We start from the raw sequence: 21,800 nt of genomic DNA, 5'->3' as shown, positions 1-21,800 counted from the left end.
TTTCTCCAAGACCTTGACAATGACTCCTGATATGCTGATCGGTCAGTAATTTGCAACCATAGTCTTGGATCCTCTTTTATGCAGTGAAACTATTTTCGCCTCTTTCCATGCCATCGGGACTAAACCAGACCCGAGACTCAGATTAAAAAACATGGTCAAGGGCACTGATAATTCCTTAGCCGCTTCACGCAGGACCCGTGCCGGTATACCATCCAATCCCACAGATGTATTCACATTAAGGTTCTGTAATAGATTATTCACCTCCACTTCATTCATCACAATTCCCGTATAAACTAATGGTTCCTTCATTTGTTCAATGTCACCACCTGGATGATATACTTTTGCAAAGTGCATGCTCAGTAACTCCACTATATCGACTGGTTCAGTGAATTTCTTACCATCGTCATTCCTTAAAATATTGTGCCATGTACAGTTTTTTTCTTGCTTGCAGCATATTGAAAGAACTGTTTGGGATTCTCTTTTGCTTGCATAGCTAGTTTCCTTTCATAATCGGCTTCTGCTGTTTTTACCACACTCGTTACCCTTCTGGCCTGCACTTTATACCGTTCGTGTGCCTGCAGGTCACCCCTTTCTTTCAATTCTCTCCATAGTTGTTTCTTTTTTTGCAGCTCAAGCTTAATGGGGTTATTCATCCATTTAACCCCTACTTGTTTTACTATTCGGACCCTAGGTATACAATCAGCCATAACCTCCTGTAAATGGTCCTTGACCACTTTCCATGCTCTATCGACGTCCAGCCCTTGCAGTTGTACATGCCATGGCACTGATCCAAGCAATCTCCTAAGCTTGTCATACTTGCCAGCACGGTAATTCCACATATACCCTGTCTTAATCAAAAATTGCACACCTTTAGCCACCTCCCAGGTCAAGACCTTATGATCACTCTCACCAATAGGTGGCAACATAGTCATATTCATTACAGTCAAATGGTGAGATGCTATTACCAGGTCAAGCACTCTCACACCCTTAGTATTTTCAATTGCATGCTGTTTCAGATAGTTATCCCTTAATAATTGAAAAAAATCCATTTCCTTCCTCACATGTGTCCTCTCTTCCTTCCAATCAATGTTACCATAGTTGAAATCCCCCATAATAATTACCCTCCTTCCACTCATTTCATCAATTTGTTTATGCATACTATCTCCACCATCTATTCCATCACCTGGTCGATAGCAGCACCCAACTGTATATTTTATTCTGCCAGTCTCAATCTCACACCAAATAGCCTCAAATGAGCTCCTTTCACTATCCTGCAATACAACTTCAATTCTCCTTGGCTGCAGTTATTACCCCCCCCATTTTATTCTCTTTGTCCCTCCTAAACATACTATAACCTACACATTCTAACCCACTAACAATATCATTTTCCGTCAGCCATGTTTCACTAATGCCAATAACCTGTGGCCAGGAAGAGCCAATCAAGGCCAAAAATTCTTCCTTCTTGTTCCTAATACTCCTGGCATTAGGAACAGTATACATGAATTGCAGTGATCCCTTTGTCCCATCCCTATCTTGATGTGTTATTCTAAATGTCCCATTCCCATTTTTTGTCCTTAGTGCTGGCTCAGGTACATTATATACATTTTTACACTCAACTGTCTCACTGATGTCTGGATATCCACTCCCCCGCCCCCTCGGTAGTTCTAGTTTCCCTGGTTCTGCACATCCATTTTCACTTCATTCAGCAACACTTTTTCCAGTCTCTGCACACCAAGTCCATTCAAATGCAGGCCATCCTTGTATAAGTCCTTTTGCCCATCAAACTCATTCCACACATCCACGAATTCCACACCACACCGTCTGCATAACCTGCGCATAATGTCATTTGCAATTATGGCCCTCCTTCTAAACTCCTCTCTGTCATACCGCGGTAACAGACTCACCATTCTAACTATGTCACTCTTTTCTTTCGCTACCTTTAACAATACTTTCAAGTCCTCTCTCAAAGTTAGTAATGGTGTAAGTTTTTCATGTAGTACTATTACATCCTGTACGCCCCTTGAGGGTACATATCAGAAATCTGATGATGATGAGGCAGACAAAACTGACCAACTGAAAAAAATATAGACAATACTGAAAAGTTGTTCAGTTAAAACAGCCCACAGATTACCTTCTATGCTTTCAATTTCTGTTTTGATCATGCCCTTTGGTTGGAAAGACCCAGGTTTTGAATCCTGTCTAGGACAAGAATCTTTATCAAGTCTTTTCATCTGAAGATGAGTTAGCTGGTTTCATGTACAGGAGAGTGGCTGATTCTTCCAGAAACTTGGGTTTTTTCATCCTGCAAAACAGGCAATCTGAGAATACAAGCAATATACAGACATAGGCCACTACAGGAAGAATAAGGATTAACTATCGTATTCTCAGATTTGGTTTTGAAAGCTTTCATGGTATGAATAAGTCCACATGTAAGAGTAAAAAGAACAGAATACGTAGTTGTTCAAGTAGTAGTGATGATGACTCACTGGTCTTTTTATAAATTTGAGCACTAGCTGATTTAATAATTTCTTTGATCTTTATACAGGTAAGCTAAACATCTAAATCTCATTGGTTAAAACTAACATCATAAAATTCCTGACATGTACTGTTAAGGGAGGGAGGTGTACAGGATATTACGATAGTACTATATGAAGAACTTATATCATTACTAACTTCCTATCAACAATATTCCTCCAAATCAATCTGCTATCTGTCAAGCAACATTATCAGATCTTAAATTTCTGTCTTCTAAAGCACTTTTTACAGTCAATCCACCTTTATCTTGGTCTTCCTCTGGGACTTTTTCCTGAGTTTTGCTAATCTTTCCTCTCCCATTCTATTTAAGTGACCACACCACATGATATTAGCTCTGCTAACACATTCCTGGATGCTGAAAATGTCAAGTTCTTTCCTAATATCCTTGTTATTAATATGATATTGACATTGATGCCATCGGTTCAAGCCCCTAATCTTTCTCAGGACTCTCATATCTGTGGTCTCTAGTCTTCTGCCAAATGTTTTATTTCTACCCCAGCTCTCAGATCCATAAATTAAAATTGGTTTGAACACTCTTTTATACTGCAGATTTTGACTAATTTCTCTCTTATTCCATATAAATTTATTCACTTGACTTCCTAAAATACCAACTTTGTTGATTCTGTTGTCTATTTCGATATTAAATTTGCCATCTTCACTAAAAACTATGCCTAAATAGCTGAAATGTTTTGCTTGTTGTATAGGTTTTTCATTCAGGATGCAGTTGATATTTTCGATCTTCCTGCCTATTTTCATCGTCTTTGTCTTGTTATTGCTGACCTTCATACCATATTTCCTCCCCAAAGTCCTGCTATGCTGCCTCACCGTGGCAGGGGGGGGAGAGATCCTGGGTGGGATAGGCGAAGCACGTAGGGAGTATCATTACTGCTGGTAGGGCCTCCCAAGGCGTGAAAAGCCATCCCACTATGCCCAGCTAAATGCTAGCAGGCAAAGACAGAAGAGGAGATTGGCACCATCTGTCTTAACTGGTAATTAGTTTACGGAATTAACAACGCATATAAAGTATATTAATTAAAGGTAACTTTAATGAATAACTTCTATATTTCAGCAACGTCACATTGCCATCTTCAGGAACATAAAAATATGGTATGTGCACGCAGGCACTAACACAAAGCAAATGAGGAAGAAAGCAAGATACTAATATTGTTCCTACAGTCCTAATGGTGCCCTCTGGCAGGCTAATTTGGTAGTCTTGGCAGTTGGGCTGAAGTTCTCATAATGTAAGTCTCCCAAATTTGGGGTAGTTTCATGCACCCAAATTTGTTGAGGTTAGGAACATTTTTTAGAGCTGCTGAAGATTCTTTGAATAATCTTTCGTATTTAAACTTGCTGCGATGAATTATTTTTGTTTTCTTCCAACGAATTTTATGGTGAGTATCTAAGGCATGGTCTGCCAGCCCAGAGCGGCTGTACTGGTGAAACCGGATGTAGTCTTTGTGTTCTGAAATCCTGATATTTGTTGTTCTGCCTGTTTGGCCAAAGTAGGACAATTTGCAGCTGCAAGGGACCTGGTGTACACCAGGTAGGTCTTTGGTAGAGCAGATAAGGGATGCCAACTTTTTATATGGTCTGTAACAGGAAGTAAGGATATATTATTTGAGGATATTGGTTATTTTCTCAGAGGTGCCCTGGATGTAGGGAATGGTGATAGACTTGGTGTAATCTTTATTGTAGAGGGGGGGGGTTGTGGTTTACTGGTTTTAGTATTTTTTGGTTTTTTTTGGGTTATAGCCATTGGCTAAGAAAGTGTTGAAGATGTGGTTTAGTTCAGTAGTTAGGGCCTTGTCATCTGAGCAGATTAATTTTGCCCTGTTATATAGTGTTTTTATAACCCCACATTGTTGTGAAGGGGGGGGACTGCTGGTGAATGTATCTGCTAGTATGGGGGGGGGTTTCTGTGAACAAAGAAAACCAAAGATCCATCAAGCTGGCAAGTGATTAAAGTGTCTAGGAAGGGGAGGGTGTTGTTTTTCTCTTTTTCTAAGGTGAACTGGACTCTCGGGTGTTGGTTGTTTAAGTGTGTTAGGAAGGAGTGGAGTGTGTCTTAGCCATGTGGCCAAATAGCAAACACATCATCCACATAACGAAGCCAAATAGTGGGTTTTTGTGGGGCGGTGTTTAAGGCTTTCTCTTCAAATGTCTCCATAAAGAAATTGGCCAAGGGTGGGGAAAGCGATGAACCCATGGCTGTCCCCTCTATCTGTTTGTAGAACTTTCCTTGCCAAACGAAATAGCCTGAGTTCATTGTGAACTGAAATAGGGCTGAGATATGGGGAGGAAACTTGGGTTTTCTAGGGTTTCTTTGAGTGGGACATTAGTGAATAGAGAGGAGACGTCAAAACTGGCCATTATGTCAGTGTGTTGGAGTGCGAGGTTTTCTATACTCGCTTTAAAGTGGGATGAGTTTTTTTATGTGTGATGGTGTGTTGCCAGTGTAGTGTGTAAGCATTTTGGCTAAATTTGGCTAATTTATATGTGGGGGTATCAATGCCATCCACTATGGGATGCAATGGCACATTTTGTTTATGTATTTTTGGGAGTCCATATAATCGGGGGGGTCTAGAGTTATAAGGTTTTAGTTTGTTGGTGACTTCCACAGGCCAAGAAGTGACCTTCTTAAGGAGTCTGTGGAGAGTTCTAATCTGAGAGCTGGTCGGATTATATTCAATGGGGAGGTAAGTCGTACGGTCTAGTACTAAAGCAGTTAGCTTACCTTTGTAGTCTTTTTGATTGAGCACCACAGTGGCGTTTCCCTTATCTGCCTTGGCGATTACTATTTTTTTGTTGTTTTTCAATTCTTGTAGGGCTGCATATTTGTTTTTGGAGGTTTGGCTTTAGTGAGAACACCGACTACATCCAGTCTAACGTTGTTGGCGATATGGTTAGGCAGGTTGCGAATCCCACGTTCTATCTGGATCATGATTTCTTTGGCAGGTATTCTTTTAGGAGCTAGACCGAAATTGTGACCACGTGAAAGTGCGGTGAGTGCTTCAGGCTTTAAAATTGCCGACGAGAGGCTGACTACAGTGTTGAGTGGTGGCTGTGGTAAGGAAGTAGAATTCTTTGTCAGGTTTTCGTATTTTTTCAAGTGCCGACTTCGTATTTTTTCGAATTCTTTTTTTGCCGATGCGCATGAGACGTCATAAAGTATCGACCATAGATCACGGCCGAGTGTATCCGAAAGCTCTTCCTCTAGCGCCCGTAAGGTTTTGTTTTCATCGGCAAGGAGAACTCGTGTTGCGGTAATTTGTTCTCTTAACAGGGCGAAGCTAGTGCGATTATAAATGCGCAGAGCTTTCTCGGAAGTAAAACAGTGCTTCAATTTAACACAATTAGGGATCACTTTTTTATCCTGGTAGCGTTTTAGGAACGTCAGACGATTTATTTCCTTCGATATCTTCAACCTCAATTTGCCGTAATGACGGGCCTTTCGTGCGATGGCATCTCCGTGGATGATCACGATTCTAGTAGCAAGGCTTATACGTTGGTCAGACATAACTGGTAATTAGTTTACTGAATTAACAACGCATATAAAGTATATTAATTAAAGGTAACTTTAATGAATAACTTCTATATTTTGGCAACGTCACATTGCCATCTTCAGGAACATAAAGATATGGTATGTGCACGCAGGCACTAACAGAAAGCAAATGAGGAAGAAGGCAAGAAACTAATATTGTTCCTAAAGTCCTAAAATAAGTAAACCACAACCCCCCTCCCCAATAAAGATTACACCAAGTCTATCACCATCCTCTACATCCAGGGCACCTCTGAGAAAATAACCAATATCCTCAAAAAATATGACCTTACTTCCTGTTATAGACCATATAAAAAGTTGGCATCCCTTATCCGCTCTACCAAAGACCAACCACTTCCCCTAGCCCTACCTGGTGTATACCAGGTCCCTTGCAGCTGCAAATTGTCCTACTTTGGCCAAACAGGCAGAACAACAAATATCAGGATTTCAGAACACAAAGACTACATCCGGTTTCACCAGTACAGCCGCTCTGGGCTGGCAGACCATGCCTTAGATACCCACCATAAAATTCGTTGGAAGAAAACAAAAATAATTCATCGCAGCAAGTTTAAATACGAAAGATTGTTCAAAGAATCTTCAGCAGCTCTAAAAATCGTTCCTAACCTCAACAAATTTGGGTGCATGAAACTACCCCAAATTTGGGAGACTTACATTATGAGAACTTCAGCCCAACTGCCAAGACTACCAAATTAGCCCACCAGAGGGCACCATTACGACTTAAAGAACAATATTAGTTTCTTGCTTTCTTCCTCATTTGCTTTGTGTTAGTGCCTGCGTGCACATACCATATCTCTATGTTCCTGAAGATGGCAATGTGACATTGCCGAAATATAGAAGTTATTCATTAAAGTTACCTTTAATTAATATACTTTATATGCTTTGTTAATTCCGTAAACTAATTACCAGTTATGTCTGACCAACGTATAAGCCTTGCTACTAGCATCTGTCTTAATTTACTGCCCATTAGACATTCATGGCAAAGGATTTAACACAGCAATCAATGTTGGCTTGGACGTCGCCCGGTTCAACAAGATTGAACTGGGCGACGCCATTTGGTAGCAGCTCCAGGGGTGTAAAGTAAACATAAAGTAAACAGCTGAGATTAATACTCCAATTTTGATATCAGGTTTAGTGCTGCTTTGCTTCATAATGTGATCAATATAGATAATGAATAACAGAGGGGATAATGTACATCCTTCTCGTAGACAGGCTTATACATTGGTTATGCATTATTAAAACACTTAAGGAATTGAACAACGTAGTTAAGGATATAAATTAAATTAAACTTTAATAAATATTTTCCGATATTTCGGCAACGTCACGTTGCCATCTACTAAAGGAACTTACAAAAAAAGTTACGTGCACGTAGGCACTACAACACAGAAACTGGGAATGAAGAGATGAAGCTATTGTTCTCCTAACAGTCCTGATGGTACCCTCTAGCAGGCTAAGTAGATGTTCTTGGCTGTTGGGCTGAAGGTCTGCTGATGTAGGCCTCCCAAATTTGGGACAGTCGCATACAACCAAATTTGTTGAGGTTTGGAGAATTTCTTAGGGCTGATGCTGATTCCATAAAGAGTCTTTCAAATTTATATTTGCTACGGTGTATCACTGTAGCTTTCTTCCACCGTATTCTGTGGCGTGTATCCAGAGCATGGTCCGCAATTTTCTGTAAGCTTTTACAGAAAATTGGCATCCCTTATCCGCTCCACTAAAGACCAACCACTTCCCCTAGACCTACCTGGTGTTTACCAGGTCCTTGCAGTTGTAAACTCTCTTACTTTGGCCAAACAGGCAGGACAGCGAATATCAGAATTTCGGAACACAAGGACTACATCTGTTTTCACAAATACAGTCATTCTGGGCTTGCGGACCATGCTCTGGATACACGCCACAGAATACGGTGGAAGAAAGCTACAGTGATACACCGTAGCAAATATAAATTTTAAAGACTCTTTATGGAATCAGCATCAGCCCTAAGAAATTCTCCAAACTTCAACAAATTTGGTTGTATGCGACTGCCCCAAATTTGGGAGGCCTACATCAGCCTGCTAGAGGGCACCATCAGGACTGTTAGGAGAACAATAGCTTCATCTCTTCATTCCCAGTTTCTGTGTTGTAGTGCCTACATGCACGTAACGTTTTTTGTAAGTTCCTTTAGTAGATGGCAACGTGACGTTGCCGAAATATCGGAAAATATTTATTAAAGTTTAATTTAATTTATATCCTTAACTACGTTGTTCAATTCCTTAAGTGTTTTAATAATGTACATCCTTGTCTGACACCAGATTTAATGTCAGACAGTCTTCCTGTACTTCCTTCAATTGTAATTGCTGACTTACAACTCAAATAAAGTATTACTTGATATAATGCCCCACTGACACCATATAACTGTAGCGTTTTGTATAGCTTTGCTCTTTGCACCTTGTCATATGCCTTTTGCAGGTCTATATAACTTAAATATAGATCTGTGTTATATTCCCACGATTTCTCAACTATTTGTCGTAAAGTGAAATTTTGTCATGATAGCCTCTATTTGGCTTGAATCCAGCTTGTTCTTCACCAAACTTCCCTTCCACAATCCATCTCAACTGTTTCTCAAGTATACTTGCATAAACTTTACCATAAACTTCACTAAGTAGGGAAATAATTCTGTAATTCTCACATTCAGTTTTGTTTTCTTTTTTTTTTTTTCTTCTTTTTTTGTATATGGATACTATGAGAACTGTACTCCAATCATCTGGAATTCGTCCCTCTGTCCAGGCCCTCTAAACAATGCAGTGCAGCCACTGTAAGAGTATTATACCTCCATACTTGAGCATTTCTGGTCGAATATCTTCTACTGCCTTTCCACATTTCAGGCTTTTGATGGCTTTTTCTACTTCAAGTATAGATATGACTTCCTTATTGCATCCCTGTTGAGTGTTTTTCTTAACAACTGTGCTGTTACTGCTTGTTTTATTTAGCAATTTTTTGAAGTAATTACTCCATATACCAAGGATCTCTTTTACTTCAGTTTTCGTGTCGCCTTTATCATCTCAAATTCCTTTTACAGCACACTCCTTCCTCCATTTCTGAAGGTTTTCAACAGCCTCCAGAATATTTTGTATGTTCTTGACAAAGCCTTCCCATGACTTTTGTTTAGCTTTCTTACATTTCTCTCTGTATTCTCTAAGAGCACAAGTTGACTTATTCATCAGGAACTTTTGATATGCTTTCTTCTTTTCCTTCACTGCCTCTTTAACAAGTTCGCTGCCATGCTTGCTACGTCAGCATAGTCTGTTCCCGTACGCTGAGCAATTTCACTTCTACAAGGTCAGTACGGTAATCTCGTTGCCGGCGGTAAGCATCATACGAGTACATTAATAGTTGGCTTGTGCAGAGCATATACCATCTATGAGAACATACAGTTTTGATTCTAGCTCCACAAGTCAAGCATTTTCACTTCTTAGAGGTCAGTACAGTAATCTCGTTGCCGAAGGTAAGCGTCATACGAGTATACTCGTAGCTGGCTTGTGTGGCTGGTTTACCAACTACAAGTATACTCGTAGTTGGCGGCGAACGTGTTAACTTCCTGTGTCCACCATGGAATTCTGATTTTTCTATCCTTACAGACAACCTGACCACATGTCTCTTTGGCTGAATCAATCAGGGTTTTTTTCAAGGCTTGCCACTGAATCTCCAAGGTTTGGTTCCTGTTATCAAACTCTTTCATTTTTTCTTCAATAATCTTTGTGTATTTTAGTCTACAGTTCACATCTGAGAGCTGCTTTACTTGTATTCACTTTAAAACTTTCTTAAATATTATTCTTATCGATATGAAATTCAATTTTATCCTGGTTAAGACTAAATGGCAAACACTTCCAATTTCAAATCCTCAGTACACTCTAGTGTTCTGCACCAGTGAGAAAACATCACTATCAACAATAACATAGTCAATAAGACTTTTCTTATTCCTTGCCTCTTTTCTCCATATGAATTTATGCACATTTTTATACTAGAACATCGTGTTAGTAATATCTAGTCTATGTCCTGAGCAGAAATCTAACAGGCATTTTTCAATATTATCAGCTTTGCCCTTTTATCCAAATTTTTCCAAATTATTTCTGTATGTCTGACAATCATTTCCTACTCTTGTATTTAGATCCCAACAAGGACCAACTTTTCTTTTTTCACTGTGTCAGTCGCTTTCTCTAAAGCCCCCCGACCCCCAAATTCCTCCACTTCTACCTTAGTAAAATTCTGTGGGACCATAAGACTAAATGGCAAACACTTCCAATTTCAAATCCTCAGTACACTCTAGTGTTCTGCACCAGTGAGAAAACATCACTATCAACAATAACATAGTCAATAAGACTTTTCTTATTCCTTGCCTCTTTTCTCCATATGAATTTATGCACATTTTTATACTAGAACATCGTGTTAGTAATATCTAGTCTATGTCCTGAGCAGAAATCTAACAGGCATTTTTCAATATTATCAGCTTTGCCCTTTTATCCAAATTTTTCCAAATTATTTCTGTATGTCTGACAATCATTTCCTACTCTTGTATTTAGATCCCAACAAGGACCAACTTTTCTTTTTTCACTGTGTCAGTCGCTTTCTCTAAAGCCCCCCGACCCCCAAATTCCTCCACTTCTACCTTAGTAAAATTCTGTGGGACCATAGACACAAATAAGTCTCATTGTCCAGTTCCTCATTCTGTTATTTGCCCACATCACTCTACTTGATATTGCCTGCATTCAAGATTAGCCTCGTATTTAGTGTTGTATACTATGGCTACTCCTTTTTGTTGACTGCCATTGCTTGAATATAACATTTTGTATTTATTGCTCAGAAAGATCCCACCAGTTTTTATCTTTTTTTGTTTCAGTCACCCACCCCTATTATGTCGATCTGGTACTTATTCAATTCCTCAGTTAGCTCCATTTCTTTGCCATTCAGGCTTCTTGTGTTGAATAGTACTATCTTGAATTCTGGTGATATAGAGTTAGGGCAGCGTTTTCCAAACTTTTACTACTGCAGAACACTTCACAAATCCTAAAATTTTCACGGAACACCTTGGTTATTTTGTAATGTATTAATTAATAATTAATTTAGCTGATTTTTTATTATTAATTAAGTGATCCTTAATCATTATTTAATTAAACACAAACATCATTAAATTAATTTGTGCTGATTTTCATTGACATATCCCATTCTGATCATCAAAAATTTCTAATATTATAAGTACTTACGAGTGAATACAGACTTTTTCTCCTGTGTGCTGGTACATTCGTACATTCTGGAGATTGCTTTGTAGGCTGGTGGTGGATGACTCACTATCTGTTGCGTCACAAACACCTTCAATAAGAGATTTCTTAATACCAAAATTAAACAAAGTCCCTTGTCTCTTATTCATATTAAAATTTAAATCTGCAGGCCTATTACTTTTAAAAAATCATGGCACTACGGTTTCGAAACTTTCACCCTGCAATGCAAACTTGAGAAGAAAGTATTCAGTATTACTAGATTTGAGAACCAGATACAGCCTACCTTGATCTTCAATTTTAGTGGAAAAATTTTCTTTATACGTCCTTGCTGATTGGTCACTGACATTTGCTACACAAATGTCATTTCCTTCAGTTTTCAGAACAGAGGATATGCCACTCATTGTTATAATCCACTTGCAGGCAATTTTTATGATCAGTCATAAACAGCGGTATTCCCTTTCCCAAATGTTGAAAGGTTTTGATGTGTGAAAATTAACGATAATTCACGAATACTTCCACATTTAAAAATAAACAGCTTGGTCACTAACATTTGCTACACAGATGTTATTAGGTGTTCCGGGTCTGAGCTTTTCGGCATATTCACGAATATTATTCTCTCAGAATATTTCCACTATAAAATATTTATTCATGAAAAATGCTTAGAAAACTAAAATGACAAATTCCAGGAGAACTTCTCGTGGAACACAGTTTGGGAAAATCTGAGTTAGGGTGTGTTTCAGATTTGTTACAGTAGCTGACTTTTCGCTTTTCACATGTTAAAACTAAAGATTTTATAAATAGTTATGTTTATAAAATCTGGTCATATTTACATTCCACAATTAGCAAATCTCAATAAAGTGATCCCATGTCACTCTCTTCATGTTTGAGAACTAGTTATCCAAAAAAATGATCAAATAATGATTAAATTTAAATAAATTTAATCTTTCTGCTTTAATTATTTAACAGCATCACTTTAAACTTTTTTTTTTTTTTTAAACAACTGTCCATTATTTACCTACCTTTTTTTTGTCCCTGTTGTTCTGATGCTGGTGTTACACTAGAAAAATATCAACTGTATAGTTTATTACAAGCTCCCCCCCCCCATGTGTCAGTCAGATCTTTTGTAATAATGTTATGAGGACATGTACAGAAAGAAAATCTGTAGTTAGTTTTAAACTTATTCTACATTGCCTATGTTACATTTCTCACCTCCTTTACACCTCAATCTGCCACATACACTACACATTTCATCCAAGCTCACATCCTTTCTCACACTTATCCTGCAATGTCAAGTTCATTTGATTCTTAAACAGGTGGAAAGGTTTATGTGTTGGCAGGTCACATTTCATTTATTTTAAGTTTTAATTCACAATGCAAGAATAAAAAGAAAATAATTAATAATTATTTAACTTATTTTTTTGTGTACCATAACAAATAGTTCTTTGTGCCCTGAAGATGGGAACAACACCAGTGAAATATCAGCAAATAAGTTTAATAAGAAAATATTTATATTTCTCGTGTTGTGAATTAAAACCATTAAAATCAATGAAGCATTTGATCCTTCATTAGAATCCCTTTCAAATTGTATTCAAATCACAATCATTTATCTATTCAACAACTGCTCACATGATCTACTCTTCTTTTTTTCCACTCACAAACTACTTAGATTTGCCAATAAATCTATCTCATGCACATAGTATATCCCACAAAACCATATTACAATAGAAAATATTATAGCATAATATGGTACTATATCACACTACATTATGGTACTGTAGTATAATACATATTAACTGCCCAGCAGCTGTTGTTTGTGTGAAAGCTAATATCCTAGGTTATAACTACACAACAATCATTATTCCTATCGTCATACATGTAGCATATAGATATATTCATAACACTCAATGGCACCAGTGGATTATTCATAATTAAAGACAACGTAACTACAATAAAGATAAAAGATTACATTTAATAACTAATCTTTTATCATTATTGCAAGTATGTCTATCTTTACAGTAGTTATACACAGCATTAGAGATGTAAAACTTTCAGGTGGGATGTGGGGGATGCGTGGGATAATGTGTGGGATGCACATTAAAGTTGTTGCCTTTAATTAATTATATACTTGCTGTTCTTAAATATTATTTTAAATTATAAAGGAAATAAGGAATCACATACTGCAGAGCCAGTAATTATGTGGACAGGTGCTTTTGGATTCGTGTATGGTTCCTTGTAGCTACCATTATACACCTAAAGAAAAATATATTTAAAAATTAGTGTAAGAAAGTAAGAGTATGTATATTCTAATTAAAAAACAAAACTAAAATTTTGTTGGTTTAAGGATGATGATAATATCAGGCACGATATTCATCATCATGCCTAATGATATGAATATTATGCCCAATAAGAATAAAAAAAATATTTTTTTTATTCATTATACCAATATTTTCAGTAATTCAAACATTCTGAATTTTCTGACAAATGCTCCTGCTCTCCAGTCAGTGATAGTGGTGGATTCTTTGATAAGACCCATAACAGCACAAAATTTTGAGCAACACTATTTTCAAGTCTTCCACCCTCAATCTGATGACAGAAAAGCCTTTCCTTCTGTAATTATAATCGAGTTTAAAGCTTCGGTCATTTGTCTAAACTGTTGGAATAATGGAGTACTACACGTGCATAACTAGGTATTACTATCATTACATTGGGATAAGTATAATTTATTATATATACTCTTTTCCTTGCAACTAATTTGAATAAACAGAAACAAAATTAAAATGAATCACTATATGTATAAACAATAATTATACGATAACCAAAGTAATTCACTTTAATGAAATGAAAGTACAGATATTTCGTACTGAAAATAACAGTACATCATCACTGCATAGACACAAGCAAATCAAAGAAACAGGAATATAAGATACACACAGAAGTCAGTGGTTTATCAATTAAAAACTGTTTCTGCATGCTAGAAATTAATATTAATAAATAATATTATTAAAAACTATTTTTGATGGTTACATAAAATAAGAATCTTCCAAACTTTTAGGATAGAGAGAGAGAGAGAGAGAGAAAGAGACAATCGTTTCAATTCAGATTTGGCTGATGTAAAAGGGCTTTGCAACTTTGTTTGAAAAAGGCATTCATATTTAAACCTGCTTCTATGGAAAAGATGAGCTTCTTCTGGTTCAGGTTCAGAGATGCCAGAAATATAAGGGATTGGAACAAATATTAGTCAATTATCTGCTGGATTTGATTAGGATTGTAACCATTAAATTCCATTAACGTTTTGATAGTGAGAAGTTCTTGTTGTAAGCTTGAGGGAAAGGTGCACACTTTATGTGCTCTATTAATTAAAGACTTGATAACAAATTTTTTGAGAGGCGTGATGAGCAGACATTTGATGAATGTATCTGCCTTTACTTGCCTACTGCCTTTACTGGCAGATACATTCATCAAAAGTCTGCTCATCACACCTCTCAAAAAATTTGCACACTACAATCTGTGACAAAAATTGACTAACTTGGGAACTGAAATAAAAAAAAAATAATAATAATAATAGTAAATAAATAAATAAAGGCCTAAAAATTTCGCTAGTTGGCAACTAGAATCAAGACTTTCTTCTGGTAGTTTAGCACAATGGAACCAGAAATGTTTCACCAAGGTTACACATGTCACTGATTTCTTAATATACAGAAATTGAATGTATAAGACTTTTTTTATACCAAGCTAAAGAAATTCTTTAGCTTTAGAAAACCACAGGTTTGAAAATATAGACTGTGTACTGGCACTTGTCTTACTTCAGTAAAAGATGACTTTTGTTCACACTAACATGTAGTAAGCAACCAGTATGTGGCTACACCATTCACAAAATTCTGGTTTCATAAAATAAAAAATATGAATTTTGTATTTCAGATTTACTAAAGAATGGGGAGTGATGAATACCAGTAGAACAACACTTATGAAAGTAGCTGAAAGTAGAAGAGACATATAAGGCAAATGCAGATTGTGAGAAGTAGGTGATGTAAGTCAGTGAGAGAGGGATCACTGATCAGATGGACCACTATTCTCTACACAATACTAAGAATTTTTTCAGAAACACTACTCTATATAAAAACAATATTTTAAGCCTAGGTAGATTTGAGATTCATGGAAAGATAGATGGGCAAGTGAAAAGTAGCAAAAGAGTATAAAGGAATGCCTAGTTTTATTTTCAAAAGAGGATGAGAAAGGAAATGTGATTTGTTTGCTCCAGGAAAGATCCGATCCTGTATGATGATTTGTATATTATGAAGAGTAAGGAAAGGTGAACTGAGATTTCCCCCTCCCTATGTGTGTGTGTGTGAGAGAGAGAGCACAAAAAAAAAAATAACTATTTTTGTGGCAATCTCTTCTCATTGCTGAAATGCAGTGCAAAAGTGTGTTTAAGGCACTGGTTATAGAAGTTCTTGAAACCTGGGATGTTTGGATGCTGCAAACACTTATGAAATATAGCAGGAGAAAATGGTGAATACTATCATGAGAAAAAAATATGGATAGAGATTTTGGTCAGTGACAGAAAGTCATTTATGTATAGGAAAAAGAAGATGTGACAGAGTCCTGGATCATTCCTGCATTAGAAGGGAAGTTCATAGAGAAAAAGAAGAGTCATCACAATGTATGGTCACTGTATATCGTGATGAATCACTCCCAGAGGAGAGAAAACTAGTTATCCAATTACAGAGTGTGGAAGGATATCAAAGCAACTTTCTAGGCAGGCATCAGTGCAAGATCCAATCAAATATGCTGGTAATGTCAAGAACATCACAGGTGGCTGTTGATAAATAGCTCAAGGTGTTTTAACTTCGGTGTTTGATCACTTCAAATACCAGTGTCAATTCCTCATCTTTAATAATCAACTCTTCATGCATTGTCATGCTATAATTACAATGTATTCCATTGAATTACTTAGTAATTCATTGAATTACTTAGTAATTCATTGAATTACTAAGTAATTCAATGAATTACTAAGTAATTCAATGAATTTCTAATACAATTATATTTTTTTCTTACTCAGACTGATACCCGATTATAATGAATCCAGATATGTTTTTTTTTTATGTCAATCTCCTCCATGAAAGGTTGTAAACCTATATTATATCAGTAAAAAACTTTACATCTTTTTCCATTCAAGATGATACTTTTTTTTTGTTGGGCTAAGAGCAAGATAATCCAGAAAGTCTCAGTCAACCAAGTCTGCATGTGTAATAAAGTAAATATTTCTATTTTTTTTTTTTTATGGAAAATGAAGGGAAATCTTTCGCAATATTTACTTTGAAGATGTTTTCATTTTTCTTAAGCTTTCATCTTTAACCTTTTCACTGCTAAGCTTGAGTCATTACAAGCATTTTTAAAATGGCATCCTTGTTGAGCTTGAATATTCTAGATCACAATTTGTGTTAAAGAAAAATCTCTCCCAAAACAACTTTTAAATTCATTTGAATTTTGCAGGCATCTGATGACATCTATTATGAATATAATTCAGTTCAACTCAACCGCTTTTCTGTCTGCATCTGCTGTTTGGAGAAAAATATTTGTAATAGTGCATATAGCAGAAGGCATCTCTCAAGATGGATGTGTCACATAGTCCATTTCTTCCCAGAATAATGGAAATAGTAGGCAGTGTACATACCTGTCACAAATCATGAAAGAGTCTGCCAATAATGAACTCACTATGTAATAGAATATAACATGAGGGTAACTGACAGTTACCCACGATGAGTAATTACACTAAATGTTTGAGTAATAACTTTCTGTATCACTTTGAGGCCTATTTCCACTTCCTATATATAAGTTTTAAATTTTCAGACAATGTACAAAATAAAAACAGGGAAAAAGATAATACATGAAGATTCTGAATGACTCGCATAAGAGAACTTTATCAAACTTCCACACACTGGGAGCAATCAATAAATTGGGTGTGCATCACCTGGTGATAACCCTCAAGGAAAACACTTTACAATCCTTGTTCTTCCTACACTGTCAAATGTGTTAAACACCTCACTTGATATGTGTGACAAATGATTGTGTGTGTGTGTGTGTGTGTGTGTGTGTGTGTGTGTGTGTGTCCTCTCTTGGAAAAACATCAAATAATGGCTAAATTTTGAAAGTATGACAGAAGTGATGCAGAATGTTTCAGCATGTATAATTTTTTTCTTCTTCAACAAAACAATTTATGTGTGTCACAATTTTGGTTAACTTTGATTTGAAAACAAATAGCCAAATTTCTTTTTCTTTAAATTTAAATTGTGGGGAGAGAACTAATTCATCAAGGATAGTTTGACTGACATTTCAGCAGTAAAAAAAGGCTAAAAATTAAAAAAAAAAAAAAAAAATCAGATGCCTTTCATTCCATTATAGGGAGTAGGCAAGGCCTTTTAATCTTATCTAATTTTTGGATTCTGGGTGGGCAGTTCAATCTCCACTTGTAGCCAATCAGAGATAGTTTGTCCAAGACTATTATTAATTACACTGGGCAACAAAATTTTACAAAAGTCATGCCCTCCAGATTAATTTAGTCATTTCTTATAGATTTCGAGGCACTGAACACAAATATGACAATGAAAATGCAAAATTGGCTATGGTTTACGAGAGATCTGCAAGTTTTTTTATATAATAGAGTAATACATACTTATCACACATATCAGTAAATGTCCTCTTCTATGTCCAATGTCGATTTGCCTGTCATTTGATTAAGGGCATTCATAATGCAATCTACATTGTAGCAGAACACATGGTCATCTTCTTTTCAGAATTAATGCACAAACTGCTCGTGAAGAGTGCGAAACAAAAATTCACTTGGACATTTTCCTGGAGAAGACTCCATTGTAGATGTTTTGATCCCAATAACTCCGCTTTGGCCTTGGACAGCTCCAGACTCTGAACAAATATTACATTATGGAGGGAGGTCACTACCCAGATCGGTTTCAGCCTTTTTTGAGGCTTCATCAGTGAGTAGCTAGACCTAATAATACCAAAGTGTATAGCGAAAAGAACTTATATACTCTGCGAACGAGTTATCCAAACAGGTGCAACCATGATGAAGCCTCAAAAAAGGCTGAAACCGGGCTGGGTAGTGACCTCCCTCCATAATGTAATAACAGCATACATTTCCTAGGAAATGTGTTTTTACATTATGGAAAATACCTAAGAATAGCGATCTGAACTTCTCCACCTTTGCAACGAGCTGCCCAGTATTGTACTACGTACTAGGATCACTTACATTTGCTAACGCTAGTGTCGCCGATACTTTATAGTTTACTATATTCCGCAAGAAACTCTCCGATTCCAATCTTTGAGTTTCTTATTCGGTTTTAAAACTATGTGGGATTTAATATCCCCTTATTTTAAGTTAGTTTAATCCTTTATCCAAGTGTAAGCAAACAAAGTTTGCGGTTGAAAATATCTTCAGGACTGAGGTAAGGTGGTGCAACACCAGGCAACTCCGAGCAAAGGTGGACCAAGCTCTCATCACTCCTTGTTTCAGTATCTTCCATAATGCAAAGCACATCTCCTTGCAGACATGTATACTGCTATGCATTAAGGGAAGGGCCACTACCCAGACCAGTTTCGACCTTTATTGAGGTCTTGTCAGTGGGTCGATGAGTCTTTGGACTCCCTAGAGGTGTCATATAATAATAACAACAACAACAACAACAATAATGAGTCTTTGGACTCCCTGGAGGTGTCATATAATAATAATAACAACAATAATAATAAAAAAAATAGTGTGGGTTCTACAGTTGATTTTCTTGAGTTTACAGGAAAAAACCCAAGTTTCGGAGAGGAAAATACCCACTTGCCCATTAAAAAGGCAAAATCTTAAAATGAAAAGATTTTAAATCTTAAAAAAAATGTCAGCGACTAAACAATTTTAAATACCAAAATCTACTGAGTGAACTGAATTTTTTTTTTTTTTTTTTTTTAAAATAAAATGCATGGCAGAATGCAAAGGGGCATTTGAAGAATGTAGTAGCAGACTATTTACTTGGAGTCAGGAGAATAAATCAGGTAGAAGTTAGACAAGCAGCACTTGCAGAAAAAGTTGTGGAGAGTAGATGAGAAAAGCAATAAGCAGTACCAAATACATGAAAGAAGGGTTACCTGTATGGTAAGGAAAGCCAAAGCTAATTATGACAGGAAACTAGCTGATGAGGCTAGCTTTCTCGTAAATCCCAATGAATTATTTTACTATGCAGCAAGTAAAAGGATGACTAAGGAGGAATAACTTTAACAAGTGCTGATGACAGGAAAAGTAACAGAAGCAAATGAAATACTTGAGTTATTGAGTGATCATTTTTCAAGGATGTGTAACCACATAGGTGGTGATACTGAAGTGCTAGTATTTATCTGACTGATGTGAGAATAGAAGCAGATGAATTGGAGGTACTTACAATATTGTATTTATGACATTGCAGAACATTAATATAAGTATAACTACATGATTAAAAAGGATGTCATCCTATGCATTACAAGAATGTACAAGGGAACTGACAGCTCCTTTGACTTCAGTTCTGGGGCAGTGCCGAGGGTGTGGAAAAAAAGGCAAAATAGTTCCACTGCATAAAACTATAAGACATAAGGCTCAAAGATAGAAACAGCAAATTATAGGCTAATCGGTATCTCAGGAATGATGGTTAAGATAATGGAGAAGCTGATAACGGTTAAAACTCAGGAACAGGTAGACAGGAATATGATACTCTACAGGAGGACAGCATGGATTTGTGAAGAATAATATGCCTTGGTAATATGCACTTTTTTTTAAATAATAAAGTGACAACTGAGTTGGATAAAAGAAATGGCTCCATAATGATACTGCTGGACTTTGCAAGGCATTTCACAGGATACCATATGGAACTGTTGCCATAAACTGGAGCAAATGAGGATGAACATGAAGCGTGATGAACAGATATCAAAGAACAGTATCCAGGAGAGGAAACTGAATCTGGGAAAAGGCAGGTGGCTAGTCGTGTACTGCAGGGCTCAGTATTTAGTCTGCTACTGCTGCTTAATTTATACATCAATGATATAAGAAACATTTTAAGGGGAAAATATTCAATTGTTTGCTGATGATGCAGAGATCCTGGAAGATGACTTGAACAGACAAACTAGCAGTATAGAGCAAAGAATAATGGTTGCTAGTTTAAGATGGATAAGTGTAAGCTCATGCACTCTATGAAGAGATCTCAAGCTATGTACACTACTGATATGCACTTAATACTATGTATTAATGATGGAAATGAACTACAAGAAATTGACGAGGCTAGGGATTTGGGGTGATTGAGAACAGAGAGTTCAAGTTTAGAGAGCATACTGCAAAGGTGGTGGCCAAAAACACCACATCAGATTACTTGTTTGTTGAAGAAAACACTACCTAACAGAAATAGGGAGGTTATTATTATTCCTAAATCGACATTTGACCTACTGCATGCAGATTTGGTCACCTGGATTCCATGAAAATGAGGAACTGGTGGAGCGGATCCAGAAGCAAATGACTACGATGTGATACCTATGAGAATAGAACTGAAGGTTCACGGGCTTCAAAGAATAGTGAACAGGTGAAAAAGAGGGAACATGACAGAAACATATGTTATTAAAAGTATTTTATAGGACAAACACTGAAGACTTTTGTGAAGACAATGCATAGCAAGAGGGGAGAGAACAAAGGGGTGACCCCTTGAAAATGTAGAAGAGTGGTTAGCAAAGGTGTCAGGCATGGAATAGATTTTTTTGCTTGTAGGGTGGTGAATGGATTGGGCATCTCCATGGAGATGTCCAAGAAAATAATAATAATAAAGCAGATTTCTCCTTTGGTGGATGAACTATGGATAAGATTTTCTTCTTGATAATCAGTAACTCTATTTAAAGAGAGGAGTTTATATAACAGATTCCCAACTTTTGTAATAAAAAAAAAGTTTGTGTTTCATGTGATTTCACTATTTTCATGACTTAATTTAAAGTTATGCCTAATGATGTCATAATGCAAGATATCACCTACTTAATCCTCCCCCCCCCCATTTTTTCCCTGCAATAATTAAGATTATCTAATAGGATAAAATATATATTGAGGAAAGTACCTAAAAATATTAAATGTATTTATCATTCTTTTGATTGCTAAGACACTACATATAGGTTATCAACCTGCCTGTACAAGTATTTAAAATAATCACTATATAAAATAGCTAAGAGCTCTTCTTTGCTATGCTACAAAAAGCAAGAACCACAGAAATTCGCTTGAAAGGAATCTGTTAAAAAGTTAGGGTCATGGTCATCATCACCTCGCCTTCTTTCTATTATTCTTTCTTTACTTATTTTATTCCATAATCATTACTTGCATCTTATTACTAGTGTTGCAAATGTCAATTCTATCGCGTATATGTCTCTATGTTGAGTAGACTTGTGTTGTAATTATG

At 36.6% G+C, this 21,800-nt stretch overlaps 1 protein-coding gene across 2 annotated transcripts in view; it reads right to left on the bottom strand.

Annotated features, from left to right (window-relative positions):
* LOC150102546 (acid phosphatase type 7) overlaps positions 1–21,800 on the bottom strand; it is a 217,272-nt gene that overhangs the window by 20,660 nt on the left and 174,812 nt on the right. For both annotated transcript variants that reach the window (XM_090399639.1, XM_090399640.1), the window contains exon 10: positions 13,525–13,596. In XM_090399639.1, coding sequence (XP_090255765.1) covers positions 13,525–13,596 — 72 coding nt within the window. The remainder of the gene's footprint in view (positions 1–13,524; positions 13,597–21,800) is intronic.

Source organism: Typopeltis vanoorti, chromosome 10, assembly GCF_054136105.1.
Source record: "Typopeltis vanoorti isolate ZY-2024b chromosome 10, IOZ_Tvanoo_1.0, whole genome shotgun sequence".
In the NCBI taxonomy this organism is placed as follows: domain Eukaryota; kingdom Metazoa; phylum Arthropoda; class Arachnida; order Uropygi; family Thelyphonidae; genus Typopeltis; species Typopeltis vanoorti.
This window is presented reverse-complemented; position numbering and strand designations above follow the sequence as displayed.